At 43.8% G+C, this 23647-nt stretch overlaps 2 protein-coding genes across 2 annotated transcripts; one reads left to right on the top strand and one right to left on the bottom strand.

The window, feature by feature from the left end:
- Nucleotides 1-5666: 5666 nt before the first annotated feature.
- LOC133055208 (KRAB domain-containing protein 5-like) lies at nucleotides 5667-21868 on the top strand (the record flags this gene model as incomplete). Its single annotated transcript, XM_061140635.1, has 5 exons — nucleotides 5667-5718; nucleotides 9036-9040; nucleotides 14208-14334; nucleotides 14828-14920; nucleotides 21738-21868. Coding segments are annotated over 5 exons (408 nt in total), but the record flags the coding sequence as incomplete, so codon positions are not given.
- Nucleotides 16411-17301, bottom strand: LOC133054840 (suppressor of cytokine signaling 2). The gene has a single exon (XM_061140170.1). It carries the CDS (start codon nucleotides 17033-17035, stop codon nucleotides 16439-16441), a length of 597 nt encoding a protein of 198 aa, XP_060996153.1. The 5' UTR covers nucleotides 17036-17301; the 3' UTR covers nucleotides 16411-16438.
- Nucleotides 21869-23647: the final 1779 nt, after the last annotated feature.

The raw sequence follows: 23647 nt of genomic DNA, 5'->3' as shown, positions 1-23647 counted from the left end.
CAGGTCTCTGAACTTGCTGTTTTCATCCTGGGTCACATGAGGAACTCTTCCCACGGCCACACGGCATCTGTCCTTTGTATTTCAGGGACAGCTGACATTCTGGGATGTGGCCATAGATTTTACTCGAGAGGAGTGTGAATGCCTAGACTTTATCTTCTTCCAATAATTTCAGGTCCTTGCTTTCTAGGGGAAAATGGGTATGTGTCATATTTGAAAGACAGTTTTCATGAGTCATTATGATTCTAAACTACTTCTTCCTTGATGTAATCTGTTGCCTTCATTCTTCTTTGTTTGTTTACTTCTTAATTGAAGGATAATTGCTTTACAGAATTTTCTTGTTTTCTGTCACACCTCAACGTGAAACAGCCATAGGTATACATATATCCCCTCCCTTTTGAATATCCCTCCCTTCCCCACCCCCCCCCCCCCACCCCACTCCTTGTGCTGTTTGAGTTTCCTGACACACACAGCAATTTCCCTTTGGATTTCTATTTTTACATATGGTAATGTGAGTTTTCATGTTACTCTCTCCATACAGCTCACCCTCTCCTCCCCTCCCCATTTCCATAAGTCTATTATCTATGTTTCTCCAGTGCTGTTCTGCAAGTACATTCTTCCGTACCATTTTTCTGAATTCTGTATATATGCATTAGTATATGATATTTCTATTTCTCTTTCTGACTTACTTCACTCTGTATAGCAGGCTCTAGGTTCATCCACCTCGTTAGAATTGACTCAAATACGGTCCTCTTTATGGCTGAGTAATATTCCATTGTGTATATGTACCACTACTTCTTTTGCCTTCATTCTTCTTGTTTGCTATTCAGTGGCTAAGTTGTATGGAACTCTTGGATCCCATGGAATGCAGCAAGCCAGGCTTCCCTATCCTTCGTCAATGCCTGGAATTTGCTCAAGTTCATCTCCACTGAGTCAGCAAAGATATTCAACCATCTCACCCTGTGTCACTACCTTCTCCTTTTGCTTTCAATCTTTCTCAGCATCAGAATCTTGCCAATGAGTTGGTTTAGCAGACAAAGAGACCAAAGTATTGCAGCTTCAGCCTCAGCATCAGTCCTTCCTATGAATATTCAGGATTGATTTCCTCACAGTTGACTTGTTTCAGCTTCTTGAGTCCAAAGGACTTTTAAGAGCCTTCTCAAAAAAAAAAAAAAAAAAAAAAAAAGAAAGAAAGAAAAGAAAAGAAAAGAAGCCTTCTCCTGCACCACCATTCGAGCTCTCAATTCTTCGGCGCTCAGCCTCCTTTATCGTCCAACTATCATATCCATATGTGACTACTAGAAAAACCATAGCTTTGACCATATGGACGTTTGTGTCCAGAGTGATATCCTGCTTTTGAATACGCTGTCTAGATTGGTCATAGCTTTTCTTCCAAGGAGTAACTGTCTTTGAATTTCATGGCTGAAATCACCATCCGCAGTGATTTTGGAGCCCTTCTAAAGTCTGTCACTGGTTCTGTTTTCCACATCTATTTTAATTACGTGATGGGGCTAAATGCCATGATCTTAGTTTTCTGAATGTTGAGTTTTCTGCCAGCTTCTTTCACTCTCCGTTTCATCCCCATTAAGAGCCTCTATAGTTCCTTTTCGCTTTCTGCCACTAGTGTGGTATCATGTGCATATCTGAGATCGTTGATATTTCTCCTGGCAATCCTGATTCCAGGTTCTACTTCATCTAGCATGGCATTTGCATAATGTACTCTGCATGGATGTTAAATAAGCAGGGTGATAATATACAGCTCTGAGGTCCTCCTTCCCTGTTTGAAACCAGTCCATTTGGCCGTCTTTTGTTCTAACTGTTGCTCCATGACCTGCATATCCTTCATTCTGGTCTAGCGGTGATTCTATAAATTCTTTGGCATAAAATAATGGTAACCTCCACTTAAAATCAGATTCCCTCTACCTGTTTTATCCTCAGTAGAGCTTGAGTACAATATCAGAATCTTACTTTTATGCATTTGTATTTTAAAGGTGCTTTCAATAGTGTCTTGGGGAAATCCTTTTTTTTTTTTTTTTTTTTTTTTGCTCTTTCAACTTTCTACCTTGTTTTCTCTTCTTACCTTAACACATACTGGATTGGAAACAGATGAATCACCACCACAACACATACTCCTTTTTCTGATGAACACGTCTTGTGTTCTCTAAGCTGGACCTGGTCGCCTTTCAGGATCAAGCGAAGGATTCCTGAACTGTAAGCAAAGTGGGCAAACCAGCAGCACACCCAGACACATGGCAGTGGGTGGAGCAGATGACTCAGATGAAAAGGACGAGAATCATGGAGGAAGCAATACTTTGTCGTGTGGTTTGCGACGATCTGCTTCAACGGAAGTGACTTTGGGTTAGTCTTGGTTTATTTCTGTCACTGTCATAGAAGGTCATCTCTCGACCCATTCTTGATTCTTTTTTATCATTTATGTATTTCTCTCCAGTGATTATTTCACATTCACAATGAGGACAAGAATTCTTGTCTTGGCCTGGGACAAATGGCATGACCTGATGGCTCCTCCATTGAGGTTTCAGGAAAAACTGTGTGGATTTCTGAGTAACTATATTGAGCCCTTCTAAATCTTCTGATTCTCTCTCTAGTCAGAAGTGTGTGAGTGGAGTCGTGAACAAACTGCCACACTTCTGGGACTACTTGGGACAGATACTGTTTGTTTTCTACCCTATAATTTCGAATCCTTGGAAACTACACGTATGATCTGATAAATTTCCTCCTCAAATTCTTTCTTCACTGCTTAAGACACCTCCTTTAAATGAGCAATTGCAAACCTGAATTTTACTTCAAAGTTTCTCTTTTTATTAGATGAACTAACATGGTTTTCATTCCAATCCCCAAATCCCAAAGAATGCTCAAACTACCACACAGTTTCACTCATCTCACATGCTAGCAAATTAATGCTCAAAACTCTCCAAGCCAGGCTTCAGCAATACGTGAACCGTGAACTTCCAGATGTTCAAGCTGGTTTTAGAAAAGGCAGAGGAACCAGAGATCAAATTGCCAAACATCCACTGGATCATCGAAAAAGCAATAGAGTTCCAGAAAAACATCTATTTCTGCTTTGTTGACTATGCCAAAGCCTTTGACTGTGTGGAACACAATAAACTGTGGAAAATTCTGAAATAGATGGATATACCAGACCACCTGACCTGCCTCTTAAGAAACCTGTATGCAGGTCAGAAAGCAACAGTTAGAACTGGACATGGAACAACAGACTGGTTCCAAATAGGAAAAGGAGTACATCAAGGCTGTATATTGTCACCCTGCTTGTTTAACTTATATGCAGAATACATTATGAGAAACACTGGGCTAGAGGAAGCACAACCTGGAATCAAGGTTTCCAGGAGAAATATCAATAACCTCAGATATGCAGATGACACCCCACTTATGGCAGAAAGTGAAGAGGAACTAAAAAGCCTCTTGATAAAAGTGAAAGAGGAGAGTGAAAAAGTTGGCTTAAAGCTTAACATTCAGAAAACTAAGATCATGACATCTGGTCCCATCACCTCATGGGAAATAGATGGGGAGACAGTGGAAACAGTGTCAGACTTTATTTCTGGGGGCTCCAAAATCACTGCAGATGGTGACTGCAGCCATGAAATTAAAAGACGCTTACTCCTTGAAAGGAAAGTTATGATGAACCTAGATAACATATTAAAAAGCAGAGGCATTACTTTGCCAACAAAGGTCCGTCTGGTCAAGGCTATGGTTTTTCCAGTGGTCATGTATAGATGTGAGAGTTGGACTGTGAAGAAATCTGAGCGCCGAAGAATTAATGCTTTTGAACTGTGGTGATGGGGAAGACTCTTGAGAGTCCCTTGGACTGCAAGGAGATCAGTCCTGGGTATTCACTGGAAGGACTGATGCTGAAGCTGAAACTCCAATACTTTGGCCACCTGATGTGAAAAGCTGACTTATTGGAAAAGACCCTGATGCTTGGAGGGATAGAGGGCAGGAGGAGAAGGGGACGCAGATGATGAGACTGCTGGATGGCATCACCGATTCAATGGGCATGAGTTTGAGTAAACTCTGGGAGTTTGTGATGGACAGGGAGGCCTGGCGTGCTGTGATTCATGGGGTTGCAAAGAGTCGGACATGACTGAGCGACTGAACTGAACTGAACATTAAATATGTAAAGTGTATTTACCCTAGTTCCTCAATGATAAAATACTCTCAAGAGTCTTCTTCAGCACCACAATTTGAAAGCATCAGTTCTTCAGTGCCCTGCCTTGTCTATGGTCCAAATCTCAAATGACTATTGGAAAGACCGTAGTTTAGACTAGACGGACTTTTGTTAGCAATTGGTGTTTTTGCTTTTTAATACACTTAAGTTTTTCATAGCTTTCCTTTCAAGAGGCAATTATCTTTTGATTTCATGGCTGCAGTCACCGTTCACAGTGATTTTAAAGCCCAGGAAGAGAAAATCTGTCACTCTTTCTACTTTTTCCCTCTATTTGCTATCAAGTGATAAGACAAGATGTCGTCATCATAGTTTTTTAATGATGAGTCTTAAGCCAGCTTTTTCACTCACCTCATTCACCCTCATCAAGAGGCTCTTTAGTTTCTCTTCACTTTCTGCCAGTAGTGTGGAATCATCTGCATATCTTAGGTTGTTGCTCTTCATCCAGGCCATCTTGACTCTAACACTTAAGAAGCCTTTTCTAAAAGCAGATCTCTGAGTCTAGATGAAACAAAGGCACCTATTCAGAAGTCACCAGCTATTTCCTACTTGGTAAGTGCTGAGGAGCTGGGGCGGTGGGTGGGTGGGTGGGTGGGGGGGGAGGGGACTGGTATGAGAGGCTGCCATCCGCCATTGTTTTTTCAGACTTTGGTTCTTGAATAGACTGTTTCATAGAGGGTGTGACTTAGTGATCAGTGACCTCCCTCATCCACTCAGAAGTCGGGGTATGATGGGCTTCTGTCTCTATGTTTCTTGTTCAGTCACACACTCTTGTCCAACCTTTTGAGACCCAGGGACTGCAACATGCCAGGCTTCCCGTTCCTTCACCGTCTGGACTTTGCTCAAAGTCATGTCCATTGAGATGGTGATGCTATCTAAACCTCTGGTCCTCTCTCATCCCCTTGGAATTAGGATGTGAACAGTCAAGGAAGAAGGATTGGCCCCACATAGCTAGATGCATATGAAAGAAATGGTTTCAATAATTCCAGATGCTTCCATCTTTCCATACATAGAAGAACACTAAATCACTTCATGGGAGAGATGTTTTTCCTTTACATTAATTGTCACTTTTAATATTCGGATTACCTGCCCCTTGCTGCAAACTTGTATATAGTGTGGCTCCTGCCTTGCTTCCTCAGCTGTCTGGGGTCACCTGACACACTGTCTCCTGGGCTCATGTTCGAACATTCCCACAAAAGAAAATCTAACTCATTGTTCAGGCCACGTGTATTTTTTTTTTTTTTTTTTCAGCTTATAGTAATGTCATTTATTACTTAACACAGATCATTATTTCCTTTGTTGCTCATCAGATATGCATTTAAGTCATCATTTTCACAAATATTTCTCCATTCCCATGCACACTTTTGGACGTCCAAGGTGGCAGTAGGACTAAAGAGTCTAAGTGCCAATGCAGGAGGCCTAAGAGACTTGGGCTTGATCCCTAGGTCAGGAACATCCCTGGAGGAGGAAATGGCATTCCACTCCAGTATTCTTGCCTGCAAAATCCTATGGACAGAGGAGCTGGTGGGCTAGAGTCCAAAGGGTCGCAAAGACTCAGACATGACTGAGCGTCTAGGCACATACATATTTAACCCAATGTTCACTGCTGTGCCTGCTTTATTTCCAAAGAAACCTGTAATGGTCAATAGGAAAAGATAAAAATTTTACATGATCTCCTGCTCCTTCTGCCCCTGTAACTCAGCTTGTTCCTTGCAAAGTCTGTATCACGTAGATCTCAAAAAGTGGGGACTCACAATACTAGGAACTGGAGCTTATCTCACTCACCCTCGTCCTGCTCTTTGAAATCGCCCTAGCCCCTGGAAAGCTGCAAACCCACTTAATCATGTCTGTCCATGTACGAAAACTCTGTAACCCCTTTGTTCAAGGCTCAGAGCTTGGAGTGTTAACTCCTCTGGGCCCACCGGTGTAATGAACCTGAGTTCTCCAAGTCTCTGAGTGTGGTGCTTGGTTTCTCGAGTACTGGTTTCTGCAACATTTCTGGAGGCCCCAGCGAGATTCCAGCCACACTGGCCCCTTGAGCCGCTGGACTGGTGGCTCAGCCAGGTCAGAGCAGAGGACCCCGAGATGAACAAGGAGGCGTGACACCTGATGGTATCCTGGGTACTCTTTCAGACTGGTGTTCCAACTCTCTGGATGACCGAGCCCTGACCAGACTCATTGAAGGGACAGGCCAATTCACCAGGAATGGCCACAGGATCAGGTAAAGCCCCAGGGCCAGTCCCAAGTCAGGAAGTCTTACTCCAATGTGTAGAAGAGGAGACTGGTCAGCTTCTTGGAGCTCCCAGGAAGGGAGCATCAGATAGGGAGACCTGGGGACTCAGGAAAAGGAGGTATTGTGATAACCTCTGAGTGATTGTGTATGCATGATTGCTGATTGAAGGCAGTGAAAGTGAGCTTCACACGGCCTTCAGAGACTGACAGCGTCCAAACCCTGGGGTTCCATGACGACCTCATAAGGCTGGAAGACAGCGCCAGCCTCTTGGGGATTCGATCCCTCCCTGTGAGGCTGGTCTGGTTAGGGAGTTTGTACCTACGTGCCAATAGTAGGAGGAATCTTAAATCTCCCTCAGGAGAGCAGCCAGGTGGAGGAAAATGAATGTGAACGAGACTCTTGACCAGCGCTCCAGTATTAAGGCTGCCAGATGAGACATAGGACTTTACCCTCTATGTACATAAAAAAAATCACACTGCACTGGGGGTCCTCACACAGACAGCTGAGCCATGGGAGTGCCCAGTCACATAGCAGTCAAAACTGCTGGATCCAGTGGTCACGGGATGACCACCATGCCTTCGGGCATTAGCTGCCACTGTGATTCTGGCCAGAGAAGCAGATAAGCTTACACTAGGACAATATGTAAAGGTTCCCCATGCTGTTCCTGCTGTGATGAACAAGGAACACAAGTGGCTGACAAACTCCAGGATGATTCACTATCAAGAACTGCGTTGCAAAATCTCACGAGTCCAACTCGAGACTGTGCGGACACTGAACCCCACTAGTTTTCACCTACAGAAGTAGGAACCCCGATCATAACTGTGAGGAGCTCATAGATGAGATTTACTCTAGCAGGCTACACCTGATGGACATTCTGTTCTAGAACCCAGAACTGGAACTGTTCACCGACGGAAGCACTTTTATCCAAGACGGGCAGCGCCAAGGGGGCTCTGCCGTAACAACTGACGAGGTAGTGAAGGCCGAGGCCTTGCCACAAGGGTGGTCAGCACCGAGGGTTGAACTGTGGAAACTCGCCCAGGCACTAAGGCACGCCAAAGGGAAAGGAGTCAACATCTATACCGAGGCAAGGTATGCCTTTGCTACTTTACATGTACATGGAGCCACTTATAAGGAAAGGGGACTATTGACAGTGGGGGGGGGGGGGGGGGGGCGGGGGGATGGGGGAAGGAGATTAAAAACAAAAAAGAAATCTTCAGCTGTTAGAAGCAGTCTGGAAGCCCTCCCAAGTGACAGTCATCCATTGTAAAGGCCATCAGCGAGCTGACCCAGTCAGCAATGGGAATCGGTCGGAGACCAGGCAGCCAAGCAGGTGGCGACCCAACCCAGCCCCACAGTGAGCCCAGAGTCAATCTTTAAGGTCCTCTTGGCACCAGAATTGCCTCCATCCCCAAGGTATGGTGTTGGTGAAGACTCTTGAGAGTCCCTTGGATTGCAAGGAGATTCAACCAGTCCATCCTAAAGGAGATCAGTCCTGGGTGTTCACTGGAAGGACTGATGCTGAAGCTGAAACTCCAATACTTTGGCCACCTGATGTGAAAAGCTGACTCACTGGAAAAGACCCTGATGCTGGGAGGGATTGGGGGCAGGAGGAGAAGGGGACGACAGAGGATGAGATGGTTGGATGACATCACCGACTCGATGGACATGGGTTTGAGTAGACTCTGGGAGTTTGTGATGGACAGGGAGGCCTGGCGTGCTGCGACTCATGGGGTCGCAAAGAGTCGGACATGACTGAGCGACTGAACTGAACTGTCACCAGATTTGCCTCCATCCCCAAAGTATACCAAGGAAGAAGATCAGTGGACGCTAAATGATGGAAGAATAAAAGGAGGGCTGCTGGAGCTCCCAGATCAAAGACTCTTTGTCTCCAGCAATACAGAAATCCATGTCCTTGCCATCACGCCCCTGCATCTCCATCTACGCCCAAATGCCCTGTAGATGTTACAACCTAGAACAGCTGTCTGTCTGCCAAATGGAAAAACCTACTGGACAGGGTCAATAATGCAGACAAATGAAATCACGGACCAACTTTGCACTTAAAACTCAGGCGCTGCCTGTTGGCTGTATGACCCAGGTTACAGAGTTAACACCCCCTTAGGCCGTCATCTGTACGAGATTCTCAATGCAACTCATCACCTTCTATAAGACACCAACCTCAGCTGGCCAGGGACTGCTGGCTTTGCTCATCCTTAGGGGCTCCACGGTATTTAGCTACACCAGTACCATTAAATATTGCAACAGCCATGGGAACTCTGAGAGATCCACCCTTACAAGGGCCAGTCTTAAGGGCAATTGAGTTAACTCAAAAGGCTCCAGAATGCTTTACAAATGATGGAGGAACTGAAGCTGTAGGCAATTTAGCCAGGGACGAATGTAGTCAAACTGTAAAGGGTGAGTGGCCCACTCATCTTGCCACAGACACAATATGGTGCCGCCCCATCAAGGCCTTTTCTTAGTTTGTTGGACAGATGTTTACTTATGTCTACCAGTCAATGGGTGAGTATCTGGACCTTAGCTTTCCTGGATCCCCAGATGAATATTGGCCCTAAAAACCAGACTCTCACTGTACCTCTGACAGCACAGACCTGGTCAAAAAGAGCCATCCAGGTTATCCCCTACTGGTTGGTTTGGAAGTTTTGGAATAGGAGGCATTGCTTCATCAATCACCTTCTACCATACACCATCCAAGGACTTCACAGGAAGGAGGAAACAGAACAGGCTCTGTCTTAAAAGCAGGACTCCATCTTGGGCCGGACTGTGGACTTTGAGCTGTATGCCTAGTATCTATGGAAACGACATATCAACTGGAAAACTAGGCCCCCGGAAGAGCCCCAGGGCTCTCCTTTGCCTAAACGAATACCCTAATTATCTGTGTAACAGAATAGAATCATACACTGCATTCCGCTTTTTGGGGTTTGACCACAGGCCTATTGGCCTTAACTACCTAGGCTTAACTACCTAGGCTACCTAGGCTTAACTACCCAGGCTTCAGGCAAATGATTGCCGGTTAACTTTGATTGTATCTTTCTTTTTCCATTGTTCAGACTAGTTTCAGGGAACCTTATCCACTTAGCGTATATAAGGCTTTCACAAAAAACTGGTTGGGGTCCTTGGCTAAGAGGAGACTGCCTTGGCCCCGCCAGTGTAATGAACTGCACTCCACTATCTGCGTTGTCCTTCTGAGTGAGTTTGTTTCCCAGAACGCGTGGCTACAACACACAGACAACATTGAGAGAGTAGCCACATCTTTAGTGGCCTTACAGGAGCAGCTAGATTTCTTAGCTGAGGTGTTTTTACAGAATGGGGGAGGGCTCCACCTACTGACAGCTGAGAAGGCGGGACTCTGCCTCTTTCTCTTGAAGGAAGAACGCTGCTTTTGTGTAAACCAATTAGGAATAGTCAGAGACATGTCCCAACAGCTAAGGGAATGAAGCATGAAAAGCAGAGAGGAACTAGCAAATTCCTGGGGTAACTGGAACAATATCTGGAGCTGGGCATTCTGGCTTCTCCCATTAACCGGTACTCTCTTCATGTCCTTTCAGGCCCTATTGTTTGACCCTTGTATTCTCAAAGATATTACCCAGTTCATCACCTCTCGAATGGAATCCATAATGTTACAAATATTAATAGCTGAATATAGTCCCCTAAATTACGGGGAGTTCTGAATGTCCTATCAGACATGAGATGATGCTTTCTACAGTGAGTGATAGAAGCATCAAGAGGGGGCAATGAAGAGGAAAAACTATAGATTTTTACATAGCCTCCTTCTCCTTCTTCCTCTGTAACTCAACTTGCTCTTTCCAAAGTCTTGATCACATTGGTCTCAAAATGTGAGGACTCACAATACTAGGAACTGGAATTTAACTAACCCTTGTCCTCCTCTTTGATATTGCCCTAACCCCTGCAAACCTGCAAACTCTCTTAATCATGCCTGTCCACGTATAAAAACTCTGTAACCCTTTTGTTTGGGTCTCAGAACTTGGAGTGTTAACTCCTCTAGGCCCCCGGCATAATAAACCTGAGTTCTCCAACTCTCCAAGTGTTGGTGCTTGGTTTCTGCAATGACCGAAACACTCCAGCCTCCTGGTCTCTGAAGTTGCAGGTCCGTCACTTGCAGACAGGTGGTCACAGTTCAAATCATTTTGTGAAAACCTGTATCCCTAGGCTGCAGAGGGTAGTAGAAAAACCTAAGTACTCAGGGTATCCTGTGGCTTCCCAAGTGGCACTAGTGGTAAAGAAGCACTTGTCAATGCAGGAGACACCAAGAGATGTGAGCTCAATTCCTGGGTCAGGAAGATCCCCTGGAGGAGGGCATGGCAACCCATTCCAGCATTCTTCCCTGGAGAGTCCCCAGTGGCAGAGGAGCCAGGCGGGCTACAGTCCATGGGGAGGCAAAGAGTCGGACTTAGCATGCTAAAGGCAAGGCATCTTTGGGAAGAATTCTCAGAGCAAACTTTGCAGGAACCCAAGGCCCCCAGGTGCTTCCCACTAAGCAGGCATTCCCCACCACCCCTCCCCAAGGGCACAGGCAGAGGCAGTGGAGGGCCACACCCATCCTAGAAAGAGCCCCTCCCCAGGCAATCTGCCCGACTTCCTTAGTTTCTAGAAGTTCCCACCCTAATCCTCAACTCCGGAGAGGTCTCAAGAGTGCGGGGTGTGAGGCTGCAGCTCAGGACTCCTAAATACGGGTCTTCACCCGCCGAGTTTCAAACACCCTCATAATGTAACTCAGCTAGCCCAGTAGTCAGGCCCATTGTCTCCCGTGAATTGTGCTGCGACCTGCTCTCTGTAATGCACAAAGAAAGGAGAACTCCCGGGGTGATCTGCAAAGAGAATGCACCAAAGGTAAGCACCCAACACAGAATGTGATTAACATGTCAGATTAGTCTTGATTGCCGCCTACCGATCAGGAACAGAGGAAGCCCACAAAGGCTGGAAAAGGGCAGGAGAGAGTAGAACCTTTTTTCTTCATTTTCACTGCAGCAGTTGCAGGTGAAAGAGCTGTGTGGATGCCGTTGACGGTATTTTCCCAAACTGTGGATGTGAGTTTGTGACAACATCCCCAGAGAAGACTCGGAGCAGCAGGAAGAAGAGGAGGAAATGGCAGCTTCTCAGGTAAACGTCCTGTCCGGGTCTGGGGCTGGGCTGCTTTTCCTGCTGAAATGCCTGGACTGAGAACCTGCAAACCTTTAGTTCTCTGATTCTAAGTTTTCTCCCTGGGTGGTTTGTTGTTATCTACCTCTTAGTTTTTCATTTTTTTTTTTTTTTTCTTAGTATAGTGAAGAGCAGCTCTTTGGACTAACTTCTCCATTAAATCCCAGAGCCTGTTGTCCATTGTCTGTATCCCGGCTTTCTCTAGAGCCTAATGAATTCTCAACATGAATTAGTGACGTTCAGTTGTTCACTATATGCCCTTTGTGCGAGATCGACACGGGCAGGCACTGCTACCAGAAACTCCCATTGGGATGTGGTCTGGTGTTAGGATCATAGTGAAGTAGGGGAAATGCCGTGATGAGTTTACATGTGGATGCAGCTTCAGCTCATTGGAACAGGAGTTACAGATTGTCCTTATAAATAGAGTGAACTCAGCGGTCCATAGTTCTTCAAAAAAGATTCAGAAATAAAAACGTTGCAGAGACTGCTCTATATCGATAAGTGAGACTAACTACTTAAATGTGGTATTAGGCTACAGATCAGGGAAGGCACATATGAAGTGAAATTGGCATAAAACACTTTTTAAAAATATTGATTTATTTGGCTGCACCGGGTCCTTGTTGTGGCAGGTAGGATCTTCAGTCATTCTTGTAGTTTTCAGGTTCTTTCATTGTGACATGTTAACTCTTAGTTACAGCATGTGGGATCTGGTTTCCCGATGAGGGAAAGAACCAGAGCTCCGTGCATTGGGAGCTCAGGGTCTTAGTCACTGGATCATCACGGAGTCCCCAAACTAACATTTTTTAATGATAGATTCAGATCATAGTGTCCATAATAGTGCACAAATACCCATGCATTGATAATGCATTCTTCCATGTACTTCTTTCCCCGTGACTCATGTTCACTGGTTTAGGTGTTTCTGTGAGATTCCCATGCTATGGATTTGTTTTTTTTTTTCCATTTGACTTGAACAAGTTTCTTGGAAAGAAAAAGTGAGGGATGTACCTAACTGTCACAATTAATGGAGTAATTTTATGTCTTCTTTCTTTCTGCTTTGGAAGATGAACACTCAGGTGTGTTTAGCAGAGATGCTGGGTTTTGGGAGTCGGGGTTTTCACCCTAAGCCCAGGTCTGATCTTTTCCAGTACACTCCATGCTCACATCACAGAGTCTCATCACAGTTTTGTATTTTCCAAAATGTTTACAAGAAACTTATTAGTCCTAAATATGCTCAACTGTACTAAAATTCTAAATATAGCTCAGTGTAAATAAAGACTATCATCCCCAAACATTATGTACATTTTTAACCCATTCAAAATTACCTGAGTTTAGTGACATGAGACTTTTTCTCTCTTACCCTTAAAGAGTATACAGCCCCATTAGGGTATAGGTTAGTCCTCAGTGAGATGAATTTGAGTAGGCTCTGGGAGTTGGTGTTGGACAGGGAGGTCTGGCGTGCTGTGGTCCATGGTGTCAGGAAGAGTCGGACCTGACTGAGGGACTAAACTGAACTGGAATGTATGTATGGAAATACTAAGATGACCTGATCAATTATTTCTTCTTCTTTTTTTTTTTTTCTGGTTAGTTTTTTTGAAGAACTTCTGTGGAAGGGAATGACTACCCATCCCAGTATTCCTGCTTGGGAATTTCTTGGACAGAGGAACCTGGCAAGTTAGAGTCCATGGGGTCACAAAAAATTGGACATGCCTGAGTGACTAAACCTTTTCTTGGCTTTAGTATTCTTTACAGTTACAGAAACTTCTGTCACCTTTTCTTAGCACTGTCTCTGTGAATCTGTGTTTTATTAGTTCAAATCTGAAGTACATAAGCTGAAGTAAAGTTTAAGCTCTGCCATTGAATGACTGTTTGTTAATATTTGTCAAAATATTACTGATATTCATTATTTCTAACTAACCTAACCTCTGAGGTGGGGAGGGAACCAAGCTTCCCCCACTGCTGAACATCCTCAAGAATTCCCTTCTGACTACTCCTGTTTCTCACGGGTGGAAAGGACCAAGCTTCCCCCGGTCCTGCAAATTCAATGGATGACTGCCACTTGGGAAGGCTTCCAGACTATCCGATTAGACCCATTAAAATCTGTAAAACAATTACAGTTCCAACTTAAGTATGAATTCTTACCTTACTATTCTATTTCATTACGGTTCAAAGTCGTCATTCATCGAGCAGAATTTTCAACATTACTAACTCAAGTAACCTTGCTAAAAATGTGGCACTTTGGCCCCACTTCAGAACTGTTGACTCAGAATACACTTTAAAAAATTTTTTTCCTGTTTCTTTGATGAACAATTTATCCTATGTCACAGGAGTAGAACACTGAAAAATAAATATGCTAATGTTGCCCTGATGATTTTATAATTTCTCTTTAGATGAGAATAGTTTCTCTAATGGATTGTGGATCATAACTCATCCTCTTTTCTTCACATTAGAAATTGGGTAGAAAGATTACTGTGTAAAAAATACATTTTGTAATACCAGCCAAGCCACTAAATCACGACCAGGTCTCTAAACTTACTGTTTTCATCTTGGGTCACATAAGGAAGTCTTCCCACGGCCACATGGCCTCTGTACTTTGTATTTCAGGGACGGCTGACATTCTGGGATGTGGCCATAGACTTCACTCAAGAGGAGTGGGAATGCCTGGACCTAGATCAGCGGGAATTGTACACGGATGTGATGTTAGAGAACTACGTGAACCTGGCCTCCTTGGGTGAGGATACCTGCCTTCCAGAATCACTCCCCTACCCACTAGGTTTTGGTTCCTTTATTTCTAGAATGTCTTCTGAAATTTTCTGCTTCCCATAGTAGTTCCAGATCTCTGCTTTCTAGGGGAAAATGAGTATCTGTGAGTTTAGAAAGAAAGCCTTCATGATGACTCGTTATGCTGGTGACGTTTTTCTTCCTTGATGTACTCCGTCTCCTTCATTCTAGGTTAGTGGTAATTGTGTAAGTTCTGTGGTATTAAATAGTTGTACACTCCCTTAATTTCACATTGACACTATTTATTTTGCCTTAGTACTAATTGACCAGAATCTCAGGATCTGATTGATAGGTGTTTGTTAGTATTGTATAGCAGCTTTGAATAAAGTATTTCCAGATATCACTTTCTAGAACAAAATGCGTTCTCATCTCACCTGAATACATATTGGATTCGATACTGATGAATCTCTAAGAACACAAAGTTTCCTTTCTCTGATCAACAGGGCTTATCTCTAAGCTGGACCTGGTCGCCTTGCTGGAGCAATTGAAGGATCCCAGGAATATAAGGAGAAGGGAGACAACAGCCATTTACCCAGGTAGGTATGAATGGATGGAGATGACTCAGGTGAGTGGCCCAAGGAGCAGCGAGGAACTCATCCTTTGTCACATGGCTTTGGATGATTTGCTTCAGTGGAAATGGTTTTTGAAAACCTGGGTTTGTGTCTGCTACTGTCGTAGAAATGTGTCACCTGCCCCATTCTGTCTCTTAAGTCATTCATGAATTTATCTCCAGCGATTAGTTTTCTCCACCACAGTGTGAACTAAAAGTCTCCTCTTGGCTTTTGACAAACTGCATTCATTTGTTGCTCTTCCATTGCTTGGGGGCCCTAGGAAAACTCTGCCCATTTCTGAGTAAATATGTGACAGTCCTTTTCAAGTTTCCTTCAACCTCTAGACAGAAATGTGTGAGTGGAGTGGTAGACAAACTGCCAAACTTCTAGGAATACTGGGCATGGGTTTTTGTCCTCTGGTTTATAATTTCCTATCCACTGGGAGCGACACATAGTACTTTCTATATACATTTTATTTATTTTTTTTTATTTTTTTTTTGAAAGTCCATTTTTTTTTATTTAATACATTCTAATCAAATAGTAACAGCAGTAAATAAACACTTTGAAAAGCAGGCATGTATCCCCCTATATCTGGAAGAAAATTAAGTCAAAGTATTCTACATGGTAGAAGGGAGACAACTGCTAATGTCTATGGTTAGACCACTTGGAAATTCCTAAAGCCATTTCCAAAAAATCAATGGCAACAGGTTGTGGGACGCAGCTGTTTCAACGGGTAAAATGTCTCTATCTACATGGTTTTATTAACAGGGATTGAGTTGCACCTGTATAGCATGACATTCTTGTCTTTAGCCTTAAAGGAAAAGAAGTCTTTTCCATTTGCACCAGTTTGAAATATTTCTGAAATAAGGCTCCCTTGAAGAGGATTACTACAGTACTCATTCATGAGAGAGTTCATACATGTAGTAAAAAGACAAATATAGGATTTCATGGTCACTTTTTTTGGCTGATTTGGTTAATTGCATAAAATGAAGGATAAATACTCACAAGCATATCTGTTTAACAAATCTCCTAACTACATCAGAATGCAAAATATCAAATGTCCTAAAATAGACTCTGATCACCAGGCACACAGAACTGAAGTTAAGCCTGTGTCAGTTTCGTTCCTTCCACTTCTTCAGCACTCCTAAGTGGAGCTCTTTCCTACCAGTGCTGGGACCTTTCACCTAACACAAACGAACCTCAGAAAGTGAGAGCTCTGAGAAAGTGTTCCTTCAGCCTTTACTTGGGACGTTTTATTCTTAACTTAAAAGGATCAACTGGTCTTGGTCAGCCTTAGGAAGGGAAGCATCCCTCAAGTTGAAAACATGTGGGGAAAACTTTAAATACCTAGCTACCTTGTCATACAATTAAATCAGATTGATTTCAGCTGGTCTTAGAATTCCGCGTAGTTATCCAGAGCCGTCACTCAAGATTTGGTTCTCTTTTACATAGCTGCATTCAGAGATATTCTATAGGAGGCATGTTTAGAAAACAAAGAAACACTTATACCTGGAATTTATATTCTTCCAAATAATCTTTTAGTCTTGTTGGTAAAGGCAGTCCCCAGATGCTGCTGGTACACTTGTTAATGGTCAGTCTACAGAGATGCTGCAGAGGTGGTGCTGACGTGTAGAGTGGCTTGGTCAGATAAAGGTGAACAGTGCCATTCCGGGGGGCTTCTGGGCCTGTCCGCTTATCCTTGCACATCTGAACATAGTAGTCGATCAGATGAACCACACTGTCAAACTGTTTAAGCTTGGACTTGACACATATGATAGAGTCCAATCTAAATTTCCCATCTTGGTATTCGATGCGAAGATTAGTTGGTCCAGCTGATGTCTTAACAGATATTGTTAATAGGTAGTCTGAATGCGAACTATCTCTAATCAAGAAAGTTCCTTCTGGTGCCTCTTTTAATTTCTCTTTGGCTTCATTAACAGTCATACTTCCCCAGTACCAACCTGTGTGACTGAGTTCCCGCAGGGCCTTCGCCAGCCGCGCCGCCTCTGGGGACGGCTCCTCCGCCGACCCCGCGGTCCCCCACTGGCTCTGCGCCCCTTCCGCGCCATTCCCGGAGGGCTCGAGGCACCGCAGGGTCATGGGAGAAAGGTCACCGCGGCAAAGACAGGTGGCCGCCCGAGCTGGGGTCGGAGAAGGGCACGCGTCCTTCTTAGAAGTCAGTGGGAACCCCAAAACCACTCCCTGAGGGGTCCCCGAAATGGTGGTGGAGGGGGTGAGGATGGGGCGCTGCAGGTTCTTCCTCCCCGGGTTCCGGGGCACCGATGGCCAAGTCCCCCGCAGGCGCGTTCACGCACAGTTCGCCTGCCGCCGGCCCGAGCTCCTTCGGCGCCCCAGCTGCAGGCGAAGGCGACCCTGAGGCCGTGCACCCGGGGCCCCGGCGCGCGCCGTCCGTGGCCCGCGCAGCGCCAGTGGCGGCGGGCGAGGAGGCTCATGCTTCAGAGGAAGCCCAGGGCCCGCGAGCCGCGGCGGCCGCGGCGAGACTGGAGTTAAACGTCCGTCCCGGGAGCGGTGTGTGCCTCTATATACATTTTAAATTCAAGTAATTTTTCACTGCAGAAAGCAAAACCTTGTGAAAATGAAAGAATGCACATCTCAGGTTGACTTCAGAATTTCTCTTTCACTTATATGATCTCAGATTAAATATCTTAAGTATATTTGCCCTAATTCTAACTTCTAAAATACTTTGTTATACTCCATTACCTCATAGAATTTTAAAATAGATTGACATAAACTCGTAGCACATTTTCCACTGTATTATTAATAGTTGATTCAAACTATGACCATTTTTAGGTTATATGAAGAAATCTTTTTTAAAAGTTCTAATTGGAATATAGCTGTTTTCCAATTTTGTACTCCTAAACAGCAAAGAGAATCAATTATACATATCAGTTAGTTCAGTTCAGTTGCTCAGTCGAGTCTGACTCTGCAATCCATGGTCTGTAGCAAGCCAGGCTTCCCTGTCCATCATAAACTCCCTGAGCCTGCTCAAACTCTTGGCCATCGAGTCAGTGGTGCCATCCAACCATCTCATCCTCTGTCGTCCCCTTCTCTCATCTTCAGTCTTTCCCAGCATCAGGGTCTTTTTCCGTGAGTCAGTTCTTCGCATCAGGTGGCCAGAGCATCAGAGCTTCAGCATCAGTCCTTCCAATGAATATTCAGAACCTATTTCCTTTAGAATGGAGTGGTGTGATCTTCTTGCAGTCCAAGAGACTCAAGAGTCTTCTCCAACACCACAGTTCAAAAGCATTAATTCTTCGGCACTCAGCTTTCTTCATAGTCCAAGTCTCACATCCATACATGACTACTGGAAAAACCATAGCTTTGACTAGACGACCCTCTGTCAGCAAAGTACTGTTTCTGCTTTTTAATATGCTGCCTGCTTTGGTCACAGCTTTGCTTCCAAGGAGCAAGCGTCTTTTACTTTCATGGCTGTAGTCACCATCTGCAGTGATTTTTGGAACCCCCAAAAATAAAGTGTCTTGATGTTTTCACTGTTTCTCCTGCTGATTGCCATGAAACGATCTGACTGGTGCCATGATCTTCGTTTTGTGAAGGTTGAGTTTTTCAGCTTTTTCACTGTCTTCTTTCAGTTTCATCAAGAGACTCCTCAGTTCATCTTTGCTTTCTGCTGTAAGGGTGGTGTCATCAGTACATCTGAGATTTTGAATATTTCTCCCTGAAATCTTGATTCCAATTAGTGCTTCATCAAACCTGATATGTTGCATGACGTACTGTGCATATAAGTTGAATAAGCGGGGTGACCATGTACAGCCTTGGCGTACTCCTTTCCCAATTTGGAATCAGTCCATTGTCACATGTCTAGTTCTCACTGTTTCTTCTTGCCATGCATCCAGATTTCTCAGGAGGCGGGTAAGGTAGTCTGGTGTTCCCATCTCTTTAAGAATTTTTCACAGGTTCTTGTGATCCTCACAATCAAAGGACAATAAAGCAGATGTAGTCATTTTTTCAGAACTCTGTTGCTTTTTATATGATCCAAGGGATGTTGGCAATTTGATCTCTGGTTCCTCTGCCATTTCTAAATCCAGTTTGAACATCTGGAAGCTCTCAGTTCACATTACTGTGAAAGCCTTGCTAGGAAAATGTTTGAGCCTTTACTATGGTTTGAAATGAGGGAAATTGTGTAGCAGTTTGAACATTCCTTGGCATTGTCTTTCTTTGTGATTGGAATGAAAACTGACCCTTCCCAGTCCTGTGTCCAGTGCTGAGTTTTCAAAATTTGCTGACTTATCTAGAGCAGAACTTTAGCATTATCATCTTTTAGGACTTGAAATAGGTCAGTTGGAGTTCCATCACTTCCACTAGCTTTGTTGGTCATCATGCCTTCTAAGTCCTACTTGACTTTGGATGGCAGGATGTCTGTTCCTAGGTGAGTGATCACACCATCCTGGTTATATTAGTCATTAAGATCTTTTTTGTATAATTCTTCCATGTATTCTTGCCAACTTGTCTTAATATTTTCTGCTTCTTTTAGGTCCATCACGTTTCCGTCCTTTATTGTTCCCATCTTTGCTTGAAATATTCTTGGTACCTCTAATTTTCTTAAAGAGATCTGTTGTCTTTATAGTTCTATTGATTTCCTTCCCATTTAGGTCTCCACAGAGCAATGAGTAGAGTTCCCTGTTTCAGTCATAGTTTTAAAGTCTCTCTTCTTATTTAATTTCTTAAAACTAGTACTTTATTAAGTTTATCTTATTTGTATTCAGCTTCCTTGGACACTGTCTTATGTGTCCTCAGTTTCTGATTAGTTCTCTATCACTATCATTTATGATTTTTAGATTGAAACATCTAATAGACCATTCTCAGAAACTTGTGTGGCAAGACGTGGATTTAAGAATTATTAGGCACCTAGGATTTGTGAAAGTGTTTGGTGTCTCCACTTAAGATGACTAAAAGCAGGAAGTAATCATTAGATTGCCTGTCACCTCTGAATTCAGTGGTGCTTGGAGGTTTTTATCTTGTTTCTTCCCCTATAACCTGTTTCTTTGCCATCTCATTTTTTCCAGTGTTCTGTTTGTGGTCTCTCTTTTGAAGGCTACAGGAAGCAAGTTTGTCTTCCTTCTGGTGTCTGCACCTTGGTGGGTGAGGTTGGTCCCAAGGTTTGTGACCTTATCCTCTTGATCTGGGCTTTGATTGCTGTTAACCGTGACCAGAGCCTGCTGTGGATATTCAGGGCTGTTTCCCCATTGTTCTGTGGTTGTTACTGCCCTCTCTCTGGTGGTGCCTGCTCCCTGCATCGTGCAATAGAGCCCCCAGACCTGAATCTTAGCTGTGATTCTGATCTGTGGTGCGAGACAGGTGGGACTGGAGCACCCGCACATGGAGAAAAGTCGCTGAGGATGTTCACTCCTCTGGGGATGTTCACTCAGGGTGTGCTCTGGTTCCCCTCTCATGCGTTCTGCAGGCTCTCATGTGATGTAGTGTAGGCACTGCTCTTGGCCCCACCTTAACCATGGGCCTGATGGCACATGGCCCTGGATGTTCACAGATGTTGTTTTCACAAGGTCACCGGCATAGATTCAGTGAAGTCAGGTCCTGGGATTGCATTCAACGTGGAGCTGGACCTGCTGTGGTGCTCTGGGGCAGCTCAGGCTCTGTCCTGGCCCAGCCCCCTTGTGTGGGAGCCCACAGAGTCTACAGCAGCTAGAGCTGCTCCTGCCTTGACTGAGAGAGCGCTGGTAGGTGATTCAGATGCTCTGTAGGGGCTGAGGTTACACAGCCAGTCGTGGGTGTAAGACCGTGGCTTCTGTTGCTGCAGGGAGAGGTGTCAGCTTTTCTTGTTCATCCCTGGGGCTCAGCTCTGCTTTCAGCTCCATCTGAGCGTGTGGGCAACTCACAGGTGTCTGCTCCTGAGCTGCCCCAGAGCACAGGAGTCTGCTGATTGTGGAGGAGGTTGATGGGGGAGGCTGTGGTTGGTGGCTCAAAAGAACTACATGGGTGGAGTTCTTCATAGTCCTTGGTGAGCAGGTCCTGCAAAAGGGACAAGGGATGCAATGGGCTTCTTCTTTGGGCATCATTCACCAAAGGTACTCTGCTCTATTGTGGTTCAGGCTTTCAACTGAAACACCCCACTTGTAGAGCTCCTCCCTCACTCCCATCCCTTCAGGATGTTTTCTCATAGCCAACTGCAGTCCTCTGCCTGGGTCTGCTCTCCAGAACCCACATTCCAGCACCCAGCCCTTGTCTGCCGTGGTGGACCTGCCTCTAAGGCTGATTGGGTAGGGCAGGGGTCAGGACCCCATGTGAAGGTCTCACTCTGTCCTGCTGTCACACGCTGTTTGCCATGTTCTTTTCCCACAGAGAATGAGGCTGTCCTTCTGTCCAAACTGAGCTCCCCTAGTGAGGGGCGTCCCCAGATATGGAGACCTCTTCTGACTTTCATCTCCCCCAGGACTGCAGGACCCAACACACTTGCTCTCCGCTTCCTTTTCCTTCTTTCTTTTCCTTCCTTTTCTGCTTCTTTCTTTTATCCTACCTGGTTCAGCAGGAATCTTTCTTGTTTTGTTAGATTTCAAGGGGCCTCTGCTAGTGTTCAGCAGGGCTCTCTGAGAATTGTTCCATTTCTCATTCATTTGGGCAGAGTTAATCTCCACATCTGCCTGAACCACTGGTGTCTTGATCCTTCTGTCTCCACTTTATTTTATTTTATCTTTTCTTTCCATTTTATTTTTAAATTAGCTAATGACCATCAATTTTCTCTAAATCTTTAAAGATTTTCACTGAGAATAGCAGGTAAAATTACTTGCTATTTGGAATCTTTTAGCTATGACTCCAGAAGACATCCAGGATTTGATGCCAAAGAATCCAGCATTAGAAGATGTATTCCCAAAATCAAACCTAGGAATATATCAAACATCTCTGCTCAGAAACTTAAATTTAATGAAAGACTGGTAATGTCCAAGAGTATATGAAAAATGGAGAGTGTGTTTAAGTGGACATAAAGAAATGCAGACAGTTACACATAATGCTAACATTACTGCAAAAAGAAATCAGCAACATGAGTCAAATTGGGAAAAACACCAACTTCAGTCTTCAACATCTGCAGAGAAGCGTAAGTATTTAAGGAAAGGTTTCCATCCTTTTGTGAAACATACATGTTCTCTGAAAGGAAATGTGGAAAATCTGGAAGGTAATCTAGTCTCTACTGAAAATGCTCATTCAGACAATTCTGAACATAGGCTTCGACTAAACATACATTCAAGCATGTCTGAACACCTACAATTTAACAATGAGTGGGAAAACTCACAATCTAATCAATTTGAGGGTCCATGACCAGGAGGTCATTATTCTTCCCCCAACAAATATTTTCTCTGCATTCCAAGATGTATAATGTTGATGATAATGGAAGAGACGTAATGCAACCGTCATTGTTCAATACATATTGTGATGTGGTTAATATACAACTACGTTGTATGTGTAATAAAATGAGTGAGACTTTAAGTAAGAGCTCCAGCTCCAATAATTACAAAAGTATTTCTGGTGGACTGAGAAAGTATTCAGACAATGAAACTGGGTATATGGTTGAAGTAGACTCAAACCTTAAGAAACATTAGAGACCCAAATCTTCAAACAAGGAAGCTAAAAGTAATAAATATGGAAATACCATTTATCAAATGTCAGGTTTTTCTTTCAATAAGAGTACTTGCACTGAAGAGAGGACTTGTACTGAATATGGTAAGGTTTCTAGTCAGTCTTCAGAACTTTTTCAACACCACACTGTTCAGAATCCACAGAAAGAAAACAAATGTAAGGTGTGTGGGGAAGTCTTTAGTAAGCCATCCAATCTAAATAAACATGGGAAAATTCATACAGGAAGGAAACCTTTCCAATGTACAGAATGTAGCAAAGGGTTTAAACGTCGCTCACATCTTACTCAACATCAGCGAATTCACACTGGAGTGAAACCTTATAAATGTATAGAATGTGGCAAAGTGTTTACTCACAATTCAAGTGTTTTTCATCATCGGCAAATTCATACGGGAGAGAAACATTACAAATGTACAGAATGTGGCAAAGCCTTTACTTACAATTCAGGTCTTATTCAACATCGGCAAATTCATTCTGGAGAGAAACATTACAAATGTACAGAATGTGGCAAAGCCTTTACTTACAATTCAGGTCTTATTCAACATCAGCAGGTTCATACTGGAGAGAGACCTTGCGAATGTAAAGAATGTGGCAAAGCCTTTACTACAAGTTGGAACCTTTCTCAACATCACCGAATTCATACTGGGGATAGATGTTATAAATGTACAGAATGTGGCAAGGCCTTTATTAAGGGTTCTGGTCTTAATAAACATCAACGAATCCATACTGGGCAGAGACCATTTTCATGTACTGAATGTGGCAAAGACTGCTTACAACTCAGCACTTACTCAACGTCGGCGAATTCATACTGGAGAGAGACCTTATAAAAGTACAGAATGTGGCAAAGCCTTTAGTCGTAGTAGTTATCTCAGTAAGCATCTGAGAAGACACACTGGAGAGAAACCGTAGTAATGGAACAAGTGATGGAAGAGGTTTGCCCTGAACATGCATCAGAAAACACAAGAATTTATACAAGAAACCTATAGAAGTGATGTAACAAATAGGTAGAAAAGTATTTAATCAAAAGTTAAATTGAAATAAATATCAGAGATTGCATACCAGAAGGCATTTCATCAATTTTGTTTT

Source organism: Dama dama, chromosome 4 (genome assembly GCF_033118175.1).
Source record: "Dama dama isolate Ldn47 chromosome 4, ASM3311817v1, whole genome shotgun sequence".
Lineage (NCBI taxonomy): Eukaryota > Metazoa > Chordata > Mammalia > Artiodactyla > Cervidae > Dama > Dama dama.
Note: the sequence above shows the minus strand (reverse complement) of the source record. Positions and strands in the feature narration are given on the sequence as shown.

Excerpts from the sequence above, each read along its gene's own strand:
- LOC133054840 (XM_061140170.1), bottom strand. The coding sequence starts at position 17,035 with ATGACCCTGCGGTGCCTCGAGCCCTCCGGGAATGGCGCGGAAGGGGCG.